The sequence below is a fragment of the Oncorhynchus clarkii genome, chromosome 15, assembly GCF_045791955.1.
Source record: "Oncorhynchus clarkii lewisi isolate Uvic-CL-2024 chromosome 15, UVic_Ocla_1.0, whole genome shotgun sequence".
NCBI classification, from domain to species: Eukaryota; Metazoa; Chordata; class Actinopteri; order Salmoniformes; family Salmonidae; genus Oncorhynchus; species Oncorhynchus clarkii.
In genome coordinates this window covers 40,161,632-40,187,196 of record NC_092161.1, presented here as the reverse complement: position 1 = coordinate 40,187,196, position 25,565 = coordinate 40,161,632, and the positions used below count along the sequence as shown (strand labels likewise).

Here is a 25,565-nt window from a genome sequence, read left to right as displayed (position 1 = left end):
GACAATGGCAGTGGTCATCAGCTCATAATCAGGGAACAGAAGGGGACTTAGCAGGAAATACAAATAGCAGAAATGTTCTATTACAGCTGCTCCATTGTACGTTTAAACAACAAGTTTCTCCATAAAGTTAAACAAAGCCAGAAGAAGACTGGGCACACCTAATAGCCTAGTTCCTCTCTAGGTTTCTTCCTAGGTTCCGGCCTTTCTAGGGAGTTTTTCCTAGCCACTGTGCTTCTACACCTGCATTGCTTGCTGTTTCGAGTTTTAGGCTGGGTTTCTGTACAGCGCTTTGTGACATCAGCAGATGTATGAATGGCTTCAATACTTTTGATTTGATTGAGTGGCTTGTGTCATGACTTTGGCCTGGGGGGTAGGTTTATGACAGTCATAAATACCTCTTCCCCACTTTTTCCTCTCTCTACCCTACTGAGGTTACATTTGCAAAACACTTGGTTAACATAGAGATTCTGGGAACATCAGTAGGTGGGGGGAAATGAACTATATTCTGGTAATCCGAACAATTGAACATATGCGGTGGTACTTAATGAATATGATGTCAGTTCGGTTGTCATCTGAGACATTCTCATCAATGATAAGATGACAAACTCTACAGTGGAAAGTCTACACATCAGAGTTATCGGATTCACATGGAATTGTTGTTCAATTTAAATGTTTGAATATGAAATTATTTGTGATGGTATGAAATGTGATTTTAGCTTCTAAAATGTGAGATGTGGGTTTTCATAAGATAGGGCTGCTCAATCAGGGGCCCACCCTGTGAAGGGACATGGGCTATAAAACTTTTCAAACACGCCCTCCTCTCCCTTCCTATATAAGCCCTTGACGACAATAGAACTTCCTGTTCCGGGGATGTAGGACGACGGTCCTATGTCAGAATGGTTCAGATAATAACTACGGAACGAAGCCGTGAGCGTGAGCTATGGTCGTACTTCTTCATTTCACAAAGGAATAACCTCAACCTATTTTCAAATATTGGTGACATCCAGTGGAAGCGGTCGGAACCGCAAACAAGTGCCTTAGAAATCTAGTTCCCCAATGAAAATTAATTGAATTGACATTGACCTAAAAAAAAAAAATCTGAACGGTTGTCCTCAGGGTTTTGCCTGCTACATAAGTTCTGTTATACTCACAGACATGATTCAAACAGTTTTAGAACATTCAGAGTGTTTTCTATCCAAATCTACTAATAATATGCATATCTTATATTCTTGGCATGAGTAGCAGGAAGTTGAAATATGGCACGCTATTTATCCAAAAGTGAAAATGCTGCCCCCTATCCCAAAGAGGTTATTAAACAGTGTAACTAAAATACAATGTACATTAGTAGAAATATTAGAACAAGCTATGTTTGGGGATACAGTATTTAAAGTGTGAAACGGGAAGTGACTAGTGGTTCAATCTCTCTATTAATATTGGAACAGTGGTGGAAAGTACTTAAGTAAAAAATACTTTAAAGTCCTACTTTTACTTTACTACATTCCTAAAGAAAATATGGACTTTTTACTCCCATACGTTTTCCGACTCCAAAAAGTACTTCCATTGACACCGGGTGCTGTACTCCTAGAGGGGAGGCAGCATGGCCCCGGTGACGGATTGGGCTGTCCGCACCTACCCTTTGGAGAGCCATGCGGTTGAGGGCGGAGCAGTTGCTGGACAAGGCGGTGATGCCGCCTGACAGAATGCTCTCAATGCTGAGCCTCTAGAAGTTTGTGAGGGTCATGCAGAGTTTATTCAGCTACCTGAGGTTTTAGTTATCTTGTGTTTGTATGCATGCGTCTGTGCCTATGCGTGTGTTGCTTCACCGTCCCTGCTGTTCCATAAGGTGTATTTCTATCATTTTTTTTTTAATCTAATTTTACTAGTTGCATGAGTTACTTGCTGTAGAATAGAGTTCCATGTAGTCATGGCTCTATGTAGTACAGTCTACCTCCCATAGTCTGTTCTGGACTGTGAAGCCAGGTACCCACCTTCCTTACCTGGATTCTGTTGGATAGGCTTCCATTAAATGTTACAATGTTCAACACAAAAAGCTTATTTCTCTTAAATCTTGTGCACAGATTTGTTTACGTCTTCGTTAGTGAGCATTTTTCCTTTGCCAAGATACACCCGTCAGGTGGATGGGTTAGCATATCAAGAAGCTGATTAAACAGCATGATCATTACATAGTTGCAGCTGGTGCTGCAACTAACCATTTTCATGTAGACTTGATAGTGTTTTGGATGACCCTGCTGCGCTTCAGCTTCAGTTCAGACTGATGGTCTGACATCCTCCTGTAGAATTATCGATATATAATCATGAATTATGCTCTGTTCTATTAAGGCAAGTTGTCCAAATCCTGAGGCAGCAAAGCAACCCCAAACCATCACCATGCTTGACCGTTGATAAGGTTCTCACTGTTCTTACTGTTTGCTAATTTATAAAAAAAAAATAAACTGACTTATTACATTTACATAAATATTCAGTCCCATTACTTGTTTCTCATGACCTGAGAGTCCTTTAGGTGCCTTTTGGCAAACTCCAAGCAGCTGTCCGTCTGGCCACTCTACCATAAAGGCCTGATTGATGGAGTGCTGCAGAGATGGTTGTCCTTCTAGAAGGTTCTCCCACCTCCACAGAAGAACTCTGGAGCTCTGTCGGAGTGACCATCGGGTTCTTGGTCACCTGACAAAGGCCCTTCTCCCCCAATTGCTCAGTTTGGCCAGGCAGCCAGGTCTAGGAAGAGTCTTTTGTTGGTTCTAAACTTCCATTTAAGAATGAGGCAACTGTGTTCTTGGGGACCTTCAAATTATGCAGAATATTTTTTGTACACTTCCCCAGATCTGTGCCTCGACACAATCCTTTCTCGGCACTCTACGGACAATTCCTTTGACCTCATGGCTTGGTTTTTGCTCTGACATGCACGGTCAACTGTGCGACCTTATATAGACAGCAGTGTGTCTTTCCAAATCATGTCCAATCAATTGAATTTACCACAGGTGTACTCCAATCAAGTTGTAGAAACATCAAGGATGATTAATGGAAAAAGGATGCACCGGAGCTCAATTTCGAGTCTCATAGCAAAGGATCTGAATAAGGCACATGACAGCCCACTTAGAGTTTGCCAAAAGGCACCTAGAGGACTCTCAGACCATGAGAAACAAGATTATCTGGTTTGATGAAACCAAGTTTGAACTATTTGGCCTGAATGCCAAATCTGGAGGAAACCTGGCACCATCCCTACGGTGAATGGTGGTGGCAGCATCACGCTGTGAGGATAATTTCAGCGGCAGGGACTGGGAGATTAGTCAGGATCTAGGGAAAGATTAATGGAGCAAAGTACAGATAGATCCTTGACAAAAACCTGCTCCAGAGCGCTCAGGACCACAGACTGGGGCGAAGATTCACCTTCTATCAGGACAACAACCCTAAGCACACAGCCAAGAAAATGCAGGAGTGGCTTCGGGACAAGTCTCTGAATGTCCGTGAGTGGCCCAGCCAGAGACTGGACGTGAACCCAATCAAACATCTCTGGAGAGACCTGAAAATAACTCTGCAGCGACACTCCCCATCCAAGCCGACAGAGCTTGAGAGGATCTGTATGGGAGAATGGGAGAGGTTCCCCAAATACAGGTGTGCTAAACTTGAAGCGTCATACCCAAGAAGACTTGAGGCTGTAATTGCTGCCAAAACGTGCTTCAATAAAGTACTGAGTAAAGGGCCTGAAAACGTATGTAAATAGTATATTTCAGTCTTCTTCATCATAATGGGGTATTGTGTGTAGATTGATGAGGGGGAAAAAACTATTTAATACATTTTTGAATAAGGCTGTCACATAACAAAATTAGGAAAAAGTCAAGGTGTATGAATACTTTCAGAATGCACTGTATACACACAACCACACACCAGCAAATGTTGTGTCTACTTTTTTTCTGTAAGCAACAAGAGCAGTGCTACCAACCTTCTGCACTTTAGAATAGTAGAGCTGGAATTACTTGACATGGAACATTTTTTACTTCTGCCTGGTTTTCACATTGGATTCATTTCAGCATCTGCTCCATTTGTTTCCTTTTCTAGTACAGTAAAAGACTGACATTTTCAAGACAGTGTGAGATTGTTCCTTACCCCTTTCTCCTCGTCAACCCGCTCTCCCTGTGGAGCAGGCCCATCGGAAACCTCCGTGCACACGGGCAAGTGTTTCTTCAGCGTGGGCTCCTTGTTGAGTGTTGTGTAGCCAATGTGCTCATAGATTGGGTTAATGGTCATCTTAGCGATGTCCTCTGCTGCCTTGGTCTCGATGTAGAGTGTGATCAGCCCATCTGTCACAAGGTCGTGGATGGACTCAAAGCGCTTCTCCCCGACAAAGTGTTTCCCATCATGGTAGAGGCGGAAGTTCTTGGTTTGATTTCCAAAGCTGGGGGGAAGAGGAAGACAAAAAAGAAAAAAAATCTGTGACAATCAGTTTCCATGTGTAGGAGAGCGTTTTTACACCCTGTCTTAGCCGGGGGAGAATAAGGAGGCCGTAAAGCTGGGTGGAAAAAGGAAAATCCTTGGATGATCACACACACACACACACACACACACACACACCTGAGAAGAGTCGACCCTAAAGGAATAAAATCCCTTTGCCTGCCTCCGTTTCCTCATACCCTGGATCAGTGGAAAACAAAATGAAATAATTTTCACAAAAGCTCTAAGAGGTTTTTATATCCATTAATGACAGCTAGATCAAATAATTCCTTCCCTGAATTTAGTGGTTATAAATAATGGAGACCTTTATTAGAGCTGGTCAATACAGCAAGTGTATAGCGAATGCAAAAAAAATTAAAATAATAATAATAAATAAGTACATCCTCATCTCACAGGAAAAAGGCCTCCCATGCCGCAAAAGAGCCAAACAACAAATCAGTAAATCCCATCACTGTGCACAACATGAGCCAGAACAATGCAAGGAATTCTTCATCATTGGGTAGATGCCAGAGACCAATATTTCAATCTCATCTGTCAATGGGAAATAAGGGTTCAAAGAACTCAGGGGATTAAACGAACTAGCTAAGAATCCTTACCAGACCCAAAGTTCATTACTTAACCCAAAATACAACCTTTCCAAATTCAGAACCAAGGCAGCCCATAGTGGGGCACCATTTTACACCCACCCTTACACAGGAGGTGATTATATATATATGGAAATCAACTATAGCAGAGAATCAGCAAGGGTGAGGCACTTAAGCAGAGAGAAAAGAACGCCTTCTTGTTCTTCTATCAGATATCCAGGAGGAAGCAATGCGGTTTATTTGCATTTCAAAACCTCATTGCTTGAGAATTTCAAACGCTGCCCTAGTATATAAAAATACTCAGAGCCCAAAACACTCATTACCTCTGCTTTAGCGTGACCAAAGGAGATATGGGATGGAAAGTGTTTGAGGGAAGCCTCAGACCGAAAAATAAATAAAGCCCCAGACCATTATTCCTCCTCCACCAAACTTTACAGTTGGCACTATGTGTATGTCTGTTGGACTGCCAGATGGTGAATCGTGATTCATCACGTCATAGAACGCGTTTCAACTGCACCGGTGTCCAATGGCGGTGAACTTCACAGCACTCCAGCCGACGCTTGGCATTGCGCATGATGATTTTAGGCTTGTGTGCGGCTGCTCAGCCATGGAAAACCATTTCATGAAGCTCCCGACAAACAGTTATTATGTGGACGTTGCTTCCAGAGGCAGTTTGGAACTCAGTAGTGAGTGTTGCAACCGAGGATAGACGATTTCCACTTCACAATAACAGCACTTAGAGTTTACTGGGGCAGCTCTAGCAAGGCAGAAACTTGACTAACTGACTCATTGGAAAGGTTGCATCCTATGACGGTGCCACGTTAAAAGTGACTGAGCTCTTCAATAAGGCCATTCTACTGCCAATGTTTGTCTGTGTCCAATTGTATACACCTGTCAGCAACAGGTGTGGATGAAATAGCTGAATCCACTCATTTGATGGGGTGTCCACATACATTTGTATGTATAGCGTACTGTAACGGTTTTGACTTGAGGTTATTTTTTTTATAGGGGTGCCAGGTAGGTTGTGCCTACCAGAGAAAACATTGGTCTCTCCTTTTAGTTTGGGAGGGAATGAGTCCCATCTGGTCCGTCAAGTCTACACCATACAAAGGACTTATGTAAACGTCAGAAGGGAAATCAACTTTTCATAAACCCTTAAAACATTGAAAGAACTTCAAAAACAACTATTCTTTTGCGTGGGTTGTATTAGCAACATCAATGGATTACACACACATAATAATATAACACAATGAGTTCTGGTTCCTCCAGAAATGTCCTGTACCTCGGGCCTAAAAAGAGTCCCGCCCGGTAAAGGAGTTCAGTGAACTCAAGTGACTTTTGTCACGCAATGTTGGTCCGTTCATTCCGTGTAGCGTAAACCCAGTATTAAATCATACAATCAATATAACCATTTTACCACAGAACTTTAAAGCGTATCTGCTCTTACTAATTCCTCAACTACATCTAACTACATAAATCATCACCGTATACATCATATCAAAACAAATGAAATACCGTATACAAAAAAGGTGGTGGTCAGTCAGACAATCCAATCCGCCAACAGATCTCCAGCGGAGAAAGGCCACGAAGAATAGAGAGGAGTAGTCCACGGACGCAAAGAGTGGATCCGATCCTGGGTAAACTCTCAGGCTACAAAACACACGTTTAACAGCAACAAAACAACCGGAATAGAGCAGCTTCGGGAACACATCCTCAGTCACGTCTCCATCCCAAAAACCCCCACTTTTGCGCAGCTGATGCTGGCTATTTAATTGGGAATTAAAGGGAAAGCACCCTATTGGAAGGAGAAGCACTGAGACGGCTCAAAATAATTCAGGGCCGTCACAGTACCTAAAGGTTTCCTAAAATTCAAAATCAAATAGCGAAATGATTCATTATATGATGATCTTAAAGCAATTCCATATGTTAGCTTAGTAGAACCCCCGCCCTACCAAATTACTTAGACTTGAGGTTAAATAACAAAGCTGTAAAAATGTGTTAATCATTTTAAAAACTACCTCCTGTGTGGCGCAGCAGTCTAAGGCACTGCATCACAGTGCTTGAGGCATTTACTACAGACCCGGATTCGAGGCTCTCTCACAGGTGGCCGCGACACCCATGAGGCGTCGCAAAATTGTCCCTGCGTCTTTCGGATTAAGGGAGGGTTTGGCCGGCCAAAACCTCCCTTAAAATTGGGGAGAAAAAAGTGGTGAAACTCCAAACAAACAAAAAAATAAAGTTTAAAAACTAACCAAAAACAAGTCAGGAATCACACTTTTTTGGAAAGTTAATCTGTAGAAAGGGTGTGCGTGTGCCTAACCGTAGGGCCAGTGTGTAGGTCCCAGGCTGCCTCTGGCTCTCCCTGATGAGGTAACTGCCCTCTGCCACACTCAGCAGCTGGTCAGCCTCCTCTCTGGAGACCATCCCATGGTACCTGGGGAGAAGACAGAACATTGGAAATACTGATACTGACTGGATAAACAGCTAGTTTTGTATATAAATTCCAAATGGAAATAAGCCAACTTACTCTCTCCCATAGTACTTGGGCCGGTTATCCACCTGAAAGCAAATAAATATTCCATTGTTAAGTAAAAAATAGACAGACTAGTTTTCGGATTGTCAAAGTTAGACAACCAGATGAGAACTAAGTCATTCCAATAGTACTCTACTTGCATCAGCTATAACACTGGGATGCATTCCCGTAGGGCACTATTTAACGTCATGGAGGATAAAGTAAAGAATTATCCACCGTATGCTGTGCGACTTGACTACTGTTAAGACGTATAGCAAACTTTAACAGGATCTAATGCCCACTAGCCCATCTAGTGTTTCAGAGGAAGGTCACAGGCCAAGCACCATAGTCAGAGACAATGCTAGCAGGCACAGGTGTCCATCTAGGGACTGGCCAAGCCGGAATGTAATACTCAATGTGGCGGCGAGAACAGAACACATTTTGCATCGCTTCTCACACTCATGCAAGCCTTTGCTTTTATATATTCAACTGGCTATGAAGTAAAATAAATATCTGTGAGGGGTTTCAGCGCTTCTATGGAAAAGTGACAAGACTGTCATGACTTTCCCTCACGGGTGAGGATCAAAGATCGCAGCAGCCCCCGCCCCCCCCACCTGACGAATAACGACTTAACGACCAGTCGCAAATGGTTTCTAACTTTCTCCCTCTGCCTCTCAGTATCCAATAATGGAATGTGAGAGGTTCTACAGAGGTTACAGAGGTTCTTGCCCAAAGAACTTTAACATCCAAAAATGGATAATGAAACAATATTCCTAACATAAAGAATGTGGGAAATGGTTGGTGGTGATCCAAACAATGATTATGTCATATCATTTGTGATATCATTAAAGACGTTAAAACGGAAACATTGTAACTTTACAAGCTTTCACAATGTATGTCAGAGTTACATATAAATGTTGTAAAACTTATGATTAAATATGAAACTATTTGTGAGAAGATGAAATGGGATTTTAGCCATGTCAGTAACCACACGGACATGGACATTATGCCAAAAGGATGGAACCCGGCAGTGCTTATAAAAAGGACTCCTAATGAAATTTACATGAGACCAGAAAACGTGGAGTGGTGGCTACACATTGAAATGCTTGCCATTTAAATAGAGACCAAAAACTGCCGGGTTGTTACCGGTGTGTAGTGGTTCTAGCTGTACCCTGAACAATCAACCATTTGGACCAGTTACGTTACAAATGGTTCTCTCTCTAGAGACCAAGCAGGCGGAAGGTGTTGAGCCGAACGTCATGAATGGTTAGACTCCACCAGACCAAAACATGCCGGGTTGCTACTGGCGTGTAACATGGTTTAAAACTACTAGACCAGAAAATGGTAAGGCCCTGTTGGGGAATAATCAGAATTAGTTGGTAACATAGGTAAGATGTTTTATATTCATCATATGTTTGTAAGTTACTTCTCATCAGAATGTTTATTCTTGTAGAATGCTGTGGCGGGGTTTGCAGTTATCTGGTCTCTGTCAAGACTAAGTTATTTGGGCCGCAGAGAGGGGAGAGGTCAAGCGTGTATCTCTTGGCTCCACAATGTCTGTGTGCCAGTCAATGTGTCTCTGTGATCTTGTCAAGATAGGGTGGATTTGATATATGCCTGTTGATATGGAGGATTTGTTTAGGTTCTGAGTTTGAGAAAAGAAAATAGTTTAGGAGACAAAGCTGAACGATAAATTATGCCTAATGCTGTCTGGCTATGTGTGTCTTTGCTATAAAGGATCTCAGTTGCAATGTGTAAGGGACTCTCAGAGAATTCATTTATAGACACTGAATTGATCTGAGAGTCACAGGGTTGTGATGGAGCTCATATAATTAAAGATGGATTTTGTGATAACTAACTCTTGACTTGTGTGTGGTTTGCTCTCATGATTTGGTAAATACAGGAAATTTCCACAACAGCCCTCAAACTCTCAACGAGTGGCGGTGAAAACTAGACTACACATTCAGTCAGCAGCTGTATATGTAATATAATTCCTTTCACCACCATAGATACCTCAAAAGGATCTATTCTAACAAGCATCTCTGAACACCGCGTGGTACACCTTTGGAGGATCGGTTCTAACAGACACTCCGAGACCAAGAAGTTACGACTACAAACAGCATGGTGACCTCTGGTGGACAACCAAAGACTTTGTCGACTGATAAAATAGGCCTTGCGATTTCAACAAAGAGAGACCACAAAGACATACACGTAAATATGTACATTGCATTTCTAAATCCGAATGAGCGATTGTTAGGGTGCTAAATATCCACAATGAGCGTATTATGTACAATAGTTGAATTCCTTTGTCTCTCCTCTCGCCCTTTCTTACACCCCACCTTTCATTGTGTAACCAGCTGTCATTTCGGGAAAGTCCACCAGGGACTTTGCATTGCATTATGTTAGTAATCAACGTATAATATCTCCTGTGTGTGTGTTAAAGTATTTCTGTGTGATTATTTAGTAAATAAATTAAGCCAATTTGTGTATCGCTGAGTCATTATGTAGACCAGGGTTTGTGTAGATTTATAGAATATTACGACGTTCAGAATGAGACAGAAATAGGAGCAAATGATTGATGGATGACGGATAGTATAGAGATATTCTGATATTCTTGAGTTAATTCGAGAAACGGAAACTCGTTAAATACATTTCCCATGGTGCCACAGATTACTTTGTTATGATTAATTTAATTGCGTAATTGAATTTGGTATGTCATTATTTGATGAACAGCCATCATCACATTAATGATAGTGTTTGCGAGAAGTGTCTGACGTGACTATCATTCTGTTCAACGTCACAGAGAATTGAGTGCAGTTGTCTAGGCCTATCCTACTTGAAATTCATATATCAAAATGTGTTGAAAATGTATTACTATTGTGTTGGAATTAGAGTTGGGTGGTATACATATTTTCTGAATATTTCTGTACCATACCAGGATATACAGTACTATCGAATGTGCACACAAGGCAGGACATAAAAAAAATATAAAAAATGCACAGTGCTTCGGAAAGTATTCAGACCCCTTGCCTTTTTCCACTTTGTTAGGTTACAGCCTTATTCTAAGATTTCTATTTTTATTTTCTTCCTTCAATCGACACAATACCCCATAACGACAAAGTAAAAACAGGTTCAGACATTTTGCTAATTTATATATTTTACCTTAAACACATTTACATAAGTATTCAGACCCTTTACTAAGTACTTTGTTGAAGCACATTTGGCAGTGATTACAGCCTCACGTCTTCTTGGGTATGACACTAAGCTTGGCACACCTGGATTTGGAGAGTTCTCCCATTCTTCTCTGCAGATCCTCTCAAGCACTGTCAGGTTGGATGGGGAGCATTGCTGCACAGCTATTTTCAGGTCTCTCCAGAGATGTTTGATCAGATTCAAGTCTGGGCTCTGGCTGGGGCACTCAAGGACATTCAGAGACTTGTCCAGAAGCCACTCCTACGTTGTCGTGGCTATGTGCTTAGGGTCGTTGTTCTGTTGGAAGGTGAACCTTGACCCCAGTCTGTGGTGCCGAGTGCTCTGGAACAGGTTATCAAGGATATATCTGTACTTTGCTCTGTTCATCTTTCCCCTCGATCCTGACTAGTCTCTCAGTCCATGCCACTGAAAAACATACCCACAGCATGATGCTGCCACCACCATAGCACACCGTAGGGATGGCGCCAGATTTTCTCCAGACGTGATGCTTGGCATTCAGGCCAGAGTTCAATCTTGATTTCATCAGACCAGAAAATCTTGTTTCTCATGGTCAGAGTCTTTAGTGTGCCTTTTACAGAAGGGTATCCTAATGGTTAGAGCATTGGACTAATAACCAAAAAATTGCAAGTTATAATACCCGAGCTGACAAGGTACAAATCTGTCATTTTGCCCCTGAACAAGGCAGTTACCAAATGTTTCTAGGCCGTCATTGAAAATAAGAATTCGTTCTTAACTGACTTGCCTAGTTAAATAAAGGTAAAATAAATCAAATAAATAAAACTGAGGAGTGGCTTCTGTCTGGTCACAACTTGGATGGAAAATTACTGAGGATAATAGTGGACGATATAACCACATTTTCAATTTAAGCCTACTAGAAAGTGTTTGCCCCCAGGCCTGGCGGCAAGCAAAAGTCATTATGCTACCTAAGAATAGTAAAGCCCACTTTACTGGCTCAAATAGCCGACCAATCTGCCTGTTACCAAACCTTGGTCAACTTTTGGAAAAAATTGTGTTTGACCAGATACAATGCTATTTTACAGTAAACAAATTGACAAACTTTCTGCATGCTTATAGGGCAGGACATTCAACAAGCACAGCACTTACACAAATGACTGGCTGAGAGAAATTGCTGATAAAAGATTGTGGGGGCTGTCTTGTTAGACTTCCGTGCGGCTTTTGACATTATCGATCATAGTTCACGGCTGGAAAAGCTTGTGTGTTATGGCTTTACACACACCCCCCCCTGCTATATTGTGGATAAAGAGTTACCTGTCTAACAGAACACAGAGGGTGTTCTATAAATGGAAGCCTCTCCAACATAATCCAAGTAGAATAGGGAATTCCCCAGGGCAGCTGTCTAGACTCATTACTTTTTCAATCTTTACTAATGACATGCCACTGGCTTTGAGTAAAGCCAGTGTGTCTATGTATGTGGATAACTCAACATTATACATGACTACTACAGCGACTGAAATTACTGCAACACTTAACAAAGAGATGTAGTTAGTTTCAGAGTGAGTGGCAAGGAATAAGTTAGTCCCAAATATTTCTCAAACTAAAAGCATTACATTTGGGACAACTCATTCACTAAACCCTAAACTTCAACTTAATATTGTAATAAATAATGTGGAAATTGAGCAAGTTGAGATGACTAAATTGCTTGGAGTAACCCTGGATTGTATATGGTCATGGTCAAAACATATTGATACAACAGTAGCTTTGATGGGGAGAAGTCTGTCCATAATAAAGCAAAGCTCTACCTGCTTAACAGCACTATCAATAAGGCAGGTCCTACAGACCCTAGTTGTGTCGCACCTGGACTACTGTTCAGTCGTGTGGTCAGGTGCCACAAAAAGGGTCTTGGGAAAATTGCAATTGGCTCAGAACAAGGCAGCACAGCTGGCCCTTGGATGTACACAGAGAGCTAATATTATTAAAATGCATGTCAATCTCTCTTGGCTCAAAGTGGAGGAGAGATTAACTGTATCTCTACTTGTATTTATGAACGGTATTGACATGTTGAATGCTCAGAGCTGTCTGTTTGAACTACTGGCGCACAGAGCTGTCTGTTTGAACTACTGGCGCACATTCATGCATACCCCACAAGAGGTCTCTTCACAGTCCCCAAGTCCAGAAAAATCTATGGCAGGCGCAAAGTACTACATAGAGCCATGACTACATGTAACTCTACTGAACATCAAGTAAATCATGAAAGCAGTAAAATTAGATTTAAAAAACTAAAATACACATTACTGAACAGCGGGGACTGTGAAGCAACACAAACGCACGCATACACACACGATAACATATGCACTCTGCGCACAGATTTTGTACTGTAGATATGTGGTAGAGGTGGAGTAGGGGCCTGAGGGTGCACAGTGTTGTGAAATGTGTGAATGTATTGTAATGTTTAAAAAATTGTAAGGCCCTTCTCCCCGATTGCTCAGTTTGGCCGGGCCGCCAGCTTGAGGAAGAGTCTTGGTTGTTCCAAAGTTCTTCCATTTAAGAATTATGGAGGCCACTGTGTTCTTGGGAATGTTCAATGCTGCAGACATTTGTTGGTACCCTTCCCCTCAATTTTGTGTCTCATAGCAAATTTAGATTTTTTTAAAATCCATTTTTAGAATAAGGCTGTTATGTAACAAAATCTGGAAAACGTAAATGGGTCTGAATACTTTCCGAATGCACTGTATATGTATATACAGTACCAGTCAAAAGTTGACATCTTTGCACGTTCTCTCAACCAACTTCATGAGCCAATCAGTTGTCAGTTGTGAGAAGGTAGAGGTGGTATACAGAAGATAGCTCTATTTGTTAAAAAAACCAAGTCCATATTATGGCAAGAACAGCTCAAATAAGCAGAGAAACAATAGTCCTTCATTACTTTAAGACATGAAGGTCAGTCAATGAGGAACATTAAGAACTTTGAAAGTTTCTTCAAGAGCAGTCGCGAAAACCATCAAGCACTGTGATGGAACTGGCTCTCATGTGGACCGCCACAGGAAAGGAAGACCCAGAGTAACTGCTGCTGCAGACGGTAAGTTCATTAGAAGTACCAGTCTCCAAAATTGCAGCCCAAATAAATGCTTCAGAGCTCAAGTAACAGACACATCTCAACATCAACTGTTCAGAGGAGACTGAGTTTAATTAGGCCTTCATGGTCGAAATGCCTGCAAAGAAACCACTGCTAAGGGACACCAATAAGAAGAGACTTGTTTGGGCCAAGAAACACGAGCAATCGACATTAGATCGGTGGAAATCTGTCTTTTGGTCTGATGAGTCCAAATTAGATTTTTGGTTCCAACCAACGTGTCTTTGTGAGATGCAGAGTAGGTGAACGGATGATCTCTGCATGTGTGGTTCCCACCATGACGCATGGAGGTGGTGAGATGGTGCTTTGTTGATTTATTTAGAATTCAAGCTTCACTTAACCAGCATGGCTACCACAGCATTCTGCAGCGATATGCCACCCCATCTGGTTTGCGCTTAGTGAGAATATAATTTGTTTTTCAACAGGACAATGACACAACACACATCCAGGTTGTGGAAGGGCTACTTGACCAAGAAGGAGAGTGATGGAGTGCTGCATCAGATGACCTGGCCTCCACAATCACTCGACCTCAACCCAATTGAGCCAACAAGTGCTCAGCATATGTGGGAACTCCTTCAAGACTGTTGGAAAATCATTCCAGGTGAAGCTGGTTGAGAGAATGCCAAGAGTGTGCAAAGCTGTCAAGGCAAAGGGTGGCTACTTTGAAGAATCTAAAATATATTTAGATTTGTTAAACACTTTTTGTGTTACTACATGATTCAATGTGTGTTATTTTATAGTTTTGATGTCTTCACTATTACGCAAGGTAGAAAATAGTCAAAAATAAGGAAAAACCCTGGAATGAGTATGTGTCCAAACTTTTGACCGGTACTGGGCGGGCGGACAGACGGACGTTGTAGTTTGCATCAGAAATCAGGGCTGATGGCTGGCTGCCAGGGCATCTGATTTCTATTGGTGCAGGCAGAACAAGCTATTAGATGCAGGCAAGGTTATCACCCTTGAATCCTCCACTTACACCAGCATGTGTTTACATTCCCAGTAGAGTGCATGTCCACTGTTGGGGATGTGAATCAGAATTAGTTGGGTAACATAGATAAGATGTTTTATTTTCATAATATGCTTGTGAGATACTTGCCATTTAGAATGTATTTTTTTGTACTATAGTGTTAGCCGTTTGCAGTTATCCTTTCTCTGGTCAGGGCCCCAGGGTTACTTGGGCCCCAGAGAGGGGAGAGGTCAGGCTTGTCTTCATATGTAAACGTATCTTTTAAACCATGTGAAGGGATGATTGAGGGGGAGCTGTTAAAATTATTATGAATAAATTAATAAACAATATCCCCATTTTAAATAGAATTGTAACTAAGTAAACTTATACTCTGTTTTATTATATCTGATTAACAATGTGAGTTCATAAAGTGGGATTGTGAGACACGGACAAGGATTAATTAAAGTTAATGAACACCATTCCGACTAGGAAGAAACGAATGGGTTGTCAAAGTCAAAAAGCTTAATTATTATTAAAGGTGAATATTAAGCATAACTCTGACTGGTGTGTGATTTGCTCTCTCATCATTTGGTAATTAAGGAAATTTCCAAAACACCACAGGAGAGGTCAGCTAACAATTTACCTTCGGGCAGACATACAGCAATGAGCAGAAAACAACCAGACAAAGTCTGAATCTTTCCATCACTTCCAATCTGGCAGCAAGCAACATAGACAAAACTACAATAGGCATAGTCTGCTATGATAATTTGCGATTAAAACATTTGTAATATGCTAAACTAAAATACAGTAGTGTTAGACAAGAGAAAGTGCTATATACATTATGCGCAAAAGAGCAGACTACTTATTAGAGCTTGGCAATATGGACAAAAATCTATTGTGATAAATTGCCTGAATTGAGATGATAACAAATAGAACAATAAGTTTAGAACATTAATCTGCAACAGTTTTTTTTTTATCCTTTAAAACTACTAGTCGAATAGTTGTGGCCATAAATTGTCCCATTAACAATCACCCATATTAGGAAATGTATTTAATTTCAAACTTCACATTGCTATAATATAGGCTACTTATCGTAACAAACGATATCAGCAAAATGCCTGATCAGTATGGTTGATGATGATAATTTGGGGTTTATAGTCCCAGCTCTACTTATTAAATTGCCTGGTTTCACCTCATGTAACCTTAATGACTTTTAGTTGAAGGTTATGAAGGTTAAAAAGCAGACAGAGGAAGGCATCATCTCCAGGGAATAGCCTAAAGATTTGTGGACTAAGCATAAAATGGCAACCCCTAAAATCAACACTCTCTCAACTTTATATTCTAAAGCTACTGTTCAGACTGAATTATTTATAATTAACCCCCACTCCAAACCCAGTAAACTGGCTTCTGAGATACAATTCATGCAAATGGGCTCCCCATCTCCTCAGAATGTCAATAGAGGGTCATGGCACAATTGTGTCACTGAGAGAATGGCCTGTGTGACTGAGCCCCTTCAATTCCAAATAATACACATGCAATTCAATTATTTAGAAATCATACCATCTGGGCTTCTTTATCTAATAATAGTAAAGGCCAAAGTATTCAAGACAAATATGGCTGAGAACAACGGTGTGTGTTAGTGTCTGCGGGATACTGTTTGTGTCGGTGTAGAGGGAACTAAAAAACAATTTATGCATACATAGGCCAAATTGATCTCTTTAGCATCGCTGTGCGCCTTTCAAATTTTGTAACAATGCAGAGGGCACCATATAGCTCCCCATTGACATGAATGTTTGATGGTAGGTTGGGGCAGGAGGTCCTGTATAAACACAAACTCACTACCTTCACAACAGCTATGCTCGACAGCTCTGTGCTGCTCCGCAAAGGGCAAGAAATAAGAATTGCCCTGACTTCTGCAGTCCCGCCTTATCTCAGCTCGCTGGTCACCATAGCAGCACCCACCATTTTCACTGGTCACCCCCAGGGCCAATTCCTCCTTTGGCCACCTCTCCTTCCAGTTCTCTGCTGCCAATGACTGGAATGACCTACAAAAATCTCTGAAACTGGAAGTGCTTATCTCCCTCACCAGCTGTCTGAGCAGCTCACAGATCACTGCACATAGCCCATCTATGAATAGCCCAAACAATTACCTCCTCCCCAACTGTATGGGGAGGAGGTAACTGTTATTTATTTAGCTCCCTTGCACCCCAGTATTTCTACTTTGCACATTCACCTACTGCAAATCTACAATTCCAGTGTTTTTAATTGCTATATTGTATTTACTTCACCACCGTGGCCTTTTTATTGCCTTACCTCCCTTATCTCACCTCATTTGCTCACATTGTATGTAAACTTGTTTTTGTACTGTATGTTTGTTTTACTCCATGTGTAACTCTGTGTTGTTGTATGTGTCGAACTGCTTTGCTTCATCTTGTCCAGGTCGCAGTTGTAAATGAGAACTTGTTCTCAACTTGCCTACCTGGTTAACTTCTTGTGACTCTCAAACCCGGGAGCGTAATCATCGCCTGACACTAATTAGCATAACGCAACAGACATAAATCTTCCTAGAAAATATTCCTATTCATGAAAAATCACAAGTGAAATATATTGGAACACAGCTTAGCCTTTTGTTAATCACCCTGTCATCTCAGATTTTCAAAATATGCTTTACAGCCAAAGCTAGACAAGCATTTGTGTAAGTTTATCATAGCCTAGCATAGCATTATGCCCTGCTAGCAGCAGGCAACCTTGTCACGAAAATCAGAAAAGCAATCAAATTAAATCGTTTACCTTTGATGAACTTTGGATGTTTTCACTCATGAGACTCCCAGGTAGATAGCAAAAGTTAATTTTTTCCGAAAAGATAATTTTTGTAGGCGAAATAGCTCTGTTTGTTCTTCACGTTTGGCTGAGAAATCGACTGGAAATTGCGGTCACGACAACGGCAAAAAATATTCCAAATTAGCTCCATAATATCGACAGAAACATGGCAAACGTTGTTTAGAATCAATCCTCAAGGTGTTTTTCAAATATCTATTCGATAATATATCAACCGGGACAATTGGTTTCTCAGTAAAAGCGATTGGAATAATGGCTACCTCTGTATTTTACGCAATATTTTCTCCGGGAGCATCATGTGACCACTTGCGCAATGTAGCCCCCTACGGGTATTCTTCAACATAAATGCGTAAAACTACGTCACAATGCTGTAGACACCTTGGGGAATACGTAGAAAGCGTAAGCTGGTTGATGGCACATTCACAGCTCAATGGGGACTCATTGGCACGCAACGCTTTCAAAATATGGAGCACTTCCGGATTGGATTTTTCTCAGGCTTTCGCCTGCAACATCAGTTATGTTATACTCACAGACAATATGTTTACAGTTTTGGAAACGTTAGTGTTTTCTATCCAAAGCTGTCAATTATATGCATATTCTAGCAACTTGTCCTGACAAAATATCCCGTTTAAAACGGGAACGTTTTTTCCCCAAAAATGAAAATACTGCCCCTAGAGTCGCAACAGGTTAATTAAACAAAGGTAAAATAAAAAAATGATAACAAAATGAGAGTAGCAGCAGTGTAAAAGAGGGGGAGAAGGGGCAATGCAAATAGTCTGGGTAGCCATTTGATTAGATGTTCAGGAGTCTTATGGCTATGGGGTAGAAGCTGTTTAGAAGCCTCTTGGACCAAGAATTAGCACTCCGTTACCGCTTGCCGTGAGGTAGTGGAGAGAACAGTCTATGACTAGGGTAGCTGGAGTCTTTTACATTATTTAGGCCTTCCTCTGACACCGCCTGGTAGAGGCCCTGGATGGCAGGAAGCTTGGCCCCAGTGATGTACTGAGCCGTTCGCACTAATCTGTTGTGCCTTGCTGTCAGAGGCGGAGCAGTTGCCATACCAGGCAGTGATGCAGCTGTAGAACCTTTTGAGGATCTGAGGATCCATGCCAAATATTTTCAGTCTCCTGAGGGGGAATAGGTTTTGTCATGCCCTCTTCACGACTGCCTTGTTGTGCTTGAACCATGTTAGTTTGTTGGTGATGTGGAAACCAAGGAATTTGAAGCTCTCAACCTGCTCCACTGCAGCCCCGTCGATGAGAAGTGGGGCGTGCTCGGTCCTCTTTTTCCTGTAGTCCACAATCATCTCCTTTGTCTTGATCACGTTGAGGGAGAGGTTGTTGTCCTGGCACCACACAACCAGGTCTCTGACCTCCTCCCTATAGGCTGTCATCGTTGTCGGTGATCAGGCCTACCACTGTTGTGTCAATCACAAATGTAATGATGGTGTTGGTGTCGTGCAGTCATGAGTGAACAGGGAGTGCAGGAGGTGACTGAGCACGCAGCCCTGAGGGGCCCCTGTGTTGAGGATCAGTGTGGCGGATGTGTTGTTACCTACCCTTACCACCTGGGGGCAGCCAGTCAGGAAGTCCAGGATCCAGTTGCAGAGGTAAGGTGTTTCGTCCCAGGGTCCTTAGCTTCTACGGTGAGCTGTAGTCAATGAATAACATTCTCACATAGGTGTTGCTTTTGTCCAGGTGGGAAAGGGCAGTGTGGAGTGCAATAGACATCGAGTCATCTGTGGATCTGTTGGGGTGGTATGCAAATTGGAGCGGGGTAAGATTTCTGGGATAATGGTGTTGATGTGAGCCATGACCAGCCTTTCAAAGCACTTCATGACTACAGACGTGAGTGCTACAGGTCGGTAGTCATTTAGGAAGGTTACCTTAGTGTTCTTGGGCGTAGGCACTATGGTGATCTGCTTAAAACATGTTGGTATTAGACTCGGACAGGGAGAGATTGAAAATGTCAGCGAAGACACTTGCAGGTTGGTCAGTGCATGGTCACAGTACACGTCTTGGTTATCCGTCTGGCCCTGGGGCCTTGTGAATGTTGACCTGTTTAACAGGTCTTACTCACATCGGCTGAGGAGAGCGTGATTACACCGTCTCTTGGAACAGCTGGTGCTCCCATGCATGTTTCAGTGTTATTTGCCTCGAAACGAGCATAGAAGTAGTTTAGCTCATCTGGTAGGCTCGTGTCACTGGGCAGCTCGTGGCTGTGCTTCCCTTTGTAGTCTGTAATGGTTTGCAAGCCCTGCCACATCCGACGAGAGTCAGAGCAGGTGTAGTACAACTCAATCTTTGTCCTGTATTGATGCTTTACCAGTTTGATGGTCCGTCGGAGGGCATAGCTGGATTTCTTATAAGCTTCCAGGTTGGAGTCCCGCTCCTTGAAAGAGGCAGCTCTACCCTTTAGCTCAGTGCGGATGCTGCCTGTAATCCATGGCTTCTGGTTGGGGTACATACGGTCACTGAGATGTCGACGTCATCGATGCACTTACTGATGAAGCCAATGACTGATGTGGTGTACTCCTCAATGCCATTGGAAGAATCCCGGAACATATTCCAGTCTGTGCTAGCAAAACAGTCCTGCAGCTTAGCATCGGCTTCATCTCACCACTTTTTAATTGATCTAGTCACTGGTGCTTCACGCTTTAATTGTTACTTGTAAGCAAGAATCAGATTTGCCAAATGGAGGGCGAGGGAGAGCTTTGTATGCATCTCTGTGTGTGGAGTAGAGGTGGTCCAGAATTTGTTTTCCTCTGGTTGCACATGCTGACAGAAATTTGGTGAACAAGGATTTCAGTTTCCCTGCATTGAAGTCCCAGGCTACTAGTAGTGCCGACTCTGGGTGTGCGTTTGCTTATGGCGGAATACAGCTCATTCAAAGCTGTCTTAGTGCCAGCCTCTGACTGTGATGGTATGTAAAACAGCTACGAAATATACAGAAACTCTCTAGGTAGGTAGTGTAGTCTACAGCTTATCATGAGATACTATACCTCAGGCAAGCAATAGCTCGAGACTTCCTTAGATATCGTGCACCAGCTGTTATTACATAGTCCGCTGCCCCTCGTCTTACTAGACGCCACTGTTCTATCCTGCTGATACAGCGTATAACCAGCCAGCTAGCTGTATGTTAAGTGTCGTCGTTCAGCCACGACTCCGTGAAGCATAAGATACAGTTCCGCGTAGGTCATCGATTTTATGCCCCAAAGAATGCACGTTTGCAAGTGGTTTATTCGATCGCCTACGAATTCTCAGAAGGCAGCCCGCCCTTCAGCCCCTTTTTCTCCGCAAATCACGGGGATCAGGGCCTCCCGAGAAAGCAGTATATCCCTCGCATCGAGATGTACAATGGCCGCTTGTTTTGTCACACAAATTGAAAATAGGAGAACTATTCGAATTTTAGCAACCAGGAAATGGTGGAGCGATTTCTGCATATTACACCTTTAAAATACCATTATAGACAGTATTGTAAAAAATCTATACTGGTATGTGAATCCATACAGATATAACTTTAAATACGCCAAGCCCTAATCTCCTCCTAGAACATTTGAGCATCTGCCACAATTACATAAGATTTAGTTCTGCGATTCTGAAACTTCCTAAATATGAGCTATAACTAAGTCACTCTGGATAAGAGTCTGCTAAATGACAAACGTAAAAACACTCAAACAGTTTATTAGGTACACCACCCAGGTCATGAAAATGGATCGCTCCTACAGACAGTGAGTCACGTGGTTGTGGCTTGCTATATAAAGTAGGCAGACAAGCATCCAGTTACTGTTTGATTGAACATTAGAATGGGCAAAACTAGTGACCTAAGCAACTTTGAGCGTGGTATGATCGTCGCTGCCGGCCAAACTGCCACCCTCCCGAGTTTTTCAAGCATGACAGTGTCTATCTCGGACCTCCATAATCAACTGGCGGACTGTGGACCGGATCCATAACGGGGTCAATACGTACCGGGCTTACCTGGTATCATATAAACACCCAAAAGGTGTGGAAGAACCCATAGAATTACAGAAAATTAGCTTTAAAAAACAGCAACAACAAAAAATCTCTGCCCCATGCAAAATGTGTTGAATTGCACGAAATTAGGTTAAAATTGCAACATTTTACCTTCCCCAACAAGAGGGGTGTGAACAGTGTTCCACTCCTATCAGCTAAAAATAAGAAGCAGCAGTATGACAGCATGTTCAGTTTATTTGAGTAGCCAGCGCACTCCCCAGACCTCAACCCAATAGAGCATCTTTGGGATGAGATGGAACGGGTTGTTCGCTGCATGAATGTACTGGCATCCATTCTGCAGCAACTGCATGATGCCATTGTGTCAGCATGGACCAACATCCCTGTGAAATGTTTCCAACACCTAGTTTAATGCACTGAAGAACTCAGGCTGTTCTGGAGACAAAGGGTGGGGGTCCGACCCAGTACTAGGTGGGTGTACCTGCTAACTGGCCGGTGAGTGTAGTTTACTACATTAACACGTCTCCGCCTGAAAATCGTCCCACTCCTAAAAATTATGCAAAATGTAGCTCAAGTCAAGTACCCAATCTATTCTACTTCTCTCCAACTCTGGATCTCTTTCAAATTACCCCTAGCCTATTGGCTGATATGTAGCCCAATAATAGCCTACCGGTAGCCTAACATGAAAAATTGGCCATGTGAGAATATCATTTAACCTATTTATTTGGCTGTTGTGCATTTTGATATTGCCTAGGGTGGCAAAATTGCTGGGACCAGGGCTCCCAAGTTAGCTAAGCCTAAAATAACATTTTGGAACTGCTGTTGGGTGGGACCAGTTGTTGCAGGAGCAGGTGGGAGTTCACCAAAAAAACAGGAGGAAGTGGTGGGTGCGGTATAAAAAAGCTGCGGGAGCAGGATGAAGAAATGAGTCCTGTGCAGACCTATATTGTCACAGTTCATCAAGTGTTGCAGTAAATTGTTTTCAGTTCATATAAAATTGTCATATTGGAAGCATTTTGTTTAATAATATTATATTAAGGTTGAGAATCTATTACAAATAGCTGAAATTTGTCTCTATTCTCTATCTGTTTGCTTACCTCACAGGTGCAGGTCAATCGCCGTGGATGTGGTGCCTCCTGCTGGAGCTGATACACTGGTGCAAAAACAGAACACAGTCAGTAAAACATCATGATTACAGTGCTCCCTACAATATTTTAATCATTAGAATACATTTATACTCACGGTAAGATTTCCACACTGGTGGTCTGTATTCATCATGGTCTGAGGAAGGAAGAACATATATTATTATATATTTTTTTTAATCAACATTGACAGACTAACAAAAATCTTTGTTTCCTGATTTACAGTGCCTCCAGGTGGCCATTATATCACACTACACTTAAACTGTGCTGATTAAGCCACCCTGACAAATTTGATTTGCTACATCGACAGCAAGTGAACAGATTCAGTAACACAGACATCATATTTTTTACAAAAAATGTTATTACACTAGCGGGCCTTTAGCACATCTGAATTGCCTTTGAGAATAATATAGGTTACTCATTTTAGGCTACACGCAAGATACTTTGAGACTAGCCGAATCAACAATACCAAACTAATGCAGTGGATTTTATGCACATTCACAATAAATCTAGCATTAATATTAGCGTACACTTATTGTACAAGAGAAGTAAGAGCATGCATACATTAAAACATTTATACATCATGGTGACAAACCAAACTGTTTTATGGGGGCATGGAATTGACTTTTCATATTACACTTTTTTCAGCGCAGCTCATCTCGCTAAAATGGAGGTGCAGCTGGCACCAAGACGCAGTATCTGGCCATGGAGTTATGACATAGCACCATGTTGGTGGTGGACTGGCAGTAATGCACCATTTTGTTGTCATTTAACTCGTAGAGCAGAGTTCAAGAGACAGTTATGCTCTCCTTTAATGCCTCAGCCACATAGCAGTGTAGGAAGCATAAACATAAAAAAGAGGCAGAACACAAAACACTTCTAACACGTCTGGCATTGTTGATATGGTCGCTCTGTCTCCACTCATAGCAACACATCCTTACAAAAAAATACCACTGTTCTATACTAAACCGTACCACTACTGTAGCACATGCAGTTTGGGTAAATACCATTGCCTAGGATACCTTCAAAAGATAGCTACTACTTACTACTGCCAAAGATTTGAATTAGGCTACTTCAAGGATGTTCTGACCTTCAAAAAACGAATGCACTACAGACTGCTGCAGACTCTGCTTTTAACCACAACCCACATCCTGAAAGGACTATGGCATGCATGTTCCAACAGAATACACTGGATCTGTCGGAAGCACAGAGCTTCCCGTTTCATCCCCCACAGCTGAAATGCAATACATTTCCTGTCCCCTAACTTATTTATGCATTTTCTCTCCCTTTCCCAGTCGGACCAAAAGTGACAGACATGTCGATGCCTACCCCTGTATAGCATCCCCCTTTCATTGTTGCTAAATTGCCAATATTTTTTTGTTTGATGCAACAACAACAAAAACACGGCAATAGCCTGTAGTCTACTATTCCAGCTCTTGAAAAGGGTCCTTTGCCAATCATCACAGACAAGCTGACAAAGTGTGTAATTCAACACCTTGTGATGCCCTCTGGTGATCAAGAGGTTTTGACATGACCTAAAAGGCTGTAACGCTAATAATGACTAGACTAAACTGTTAGTTAGCTAGCCAACATCGTATCTACAAATCTGCTGACGCAAAATACGTTGTTTTCATCTCGCGCGAAATAACTCTATACAGGCCTCCCGACAAGGCCAAAAAAGGTAGCTGGATAGCCAAACACTGACCACATTTTGATGGCATAACATTTGCATATCTGTCAAATGCATTACTTGGAAGATGACGTTAGAGCTGGTATTGGAACTAGAAATGTATCAAACTGACAGAAGCGAACAGTTTGCTAGCTTAACTTAACTTACCAAAGACATTTAGAGCCATTCTTGGTGCTTTAACTGATGCGCAATAGATGACAATTTCCACCGCAGTTTAGAAAGCTGATAATGGGAATACAGTGAATACATATTAATTTGCGAGAAAACATATAGCAACAAGAAAATGTTAAACTGTATAAACCGTTTCTACTACAATAACAGAGCCAGTCCAGGCTAGCTAGCGTTAACTACTTAACGTTAACGCGTTTGCTCACACTGTGAGTCACCGCTACGCTAGAGCCGCCGACTTCATGGCAAAAATAAACAAATACAAAGATCGCGAACAGGCGTAGATGCAAACATTCATTTATCTGCATTGGGGATAAAGCCAATATGTACTCTATCCGATGCATATAGACAATATAGTTGAGCCCAACACATTGTACTTACACCACATCACCGTATCCATCTATAACGAAGTCGCCATCTTGTGATATCACGTGACCATCACACTCGATTTTAGGCCAAAGTGTTACCATGGTTACCATGTGACGCTGCTCAGAATAGGATGGGGCAGGGTTAGTTCAATCTGGGATCCTTAGGATGTCCCTACCCATTTTAAATTTCAATTTCAACGGAGTAACGTCAGAGTTGGGAAGTCCCAAGGATCCCGGAAAGCGTGGACCATCAGAAGCAATCCAGTTAATTCCACTATGTGAGAAGGAGAGGATCCATAAGCCTGCAATGCAATGCGGAGGCAAGAGCACTACTTCCTGTGCCACGGGTCATACACACATTGATTTTGTGTTGTAGATATGTGGTAGAGTAGAGGGCTGAGGTGCACACATTTAATATGGCGTGAAATATGTTGTGTGCATTGTAATGTTTAAAAAAAGTTGTAAAACTGCCTTCATTTTGCTGGACCCCAGGAAGATTAACAGAAATGCAAAATACCTATGGAAGGTGTGTGCTACCAACTCGATCTTGTAGGATCATGAGCAGGATAGCCAGA

At 42.0% G+C, this 25,565-nt stretch overlaps 1 protein-coding gene across 1 annotated transcript; it reads right to left on the bottom strand.

The window, feature by feature from the left end:
- Positions 1–4,095: 4,095 nt before the first annotated feature.
- LOC139366792 (N-chimaerin-like) lies at positions 4,096–24,620 on the bottom strand. Its single transcript, XM_071104499.1, has 6 exons — positions 24,602–24,620; positions 22,865–22,903; positions 22,720–22,775; positions 7,579–7,610; positions 7,372–7,485; positions 4,096–4,411 (listed from the first exon to the last, which is right to left on the bottom strand). Exons 1-6 carry the CDS (start codon positions 24,618–24,620, stop codon positions 4,096–4,098), a joined length of 576 nt encoding a protein of 191 aa, XP_070960600.1.
- Positions 24,621–25,565: the final 945 nt, after the last annotated feature.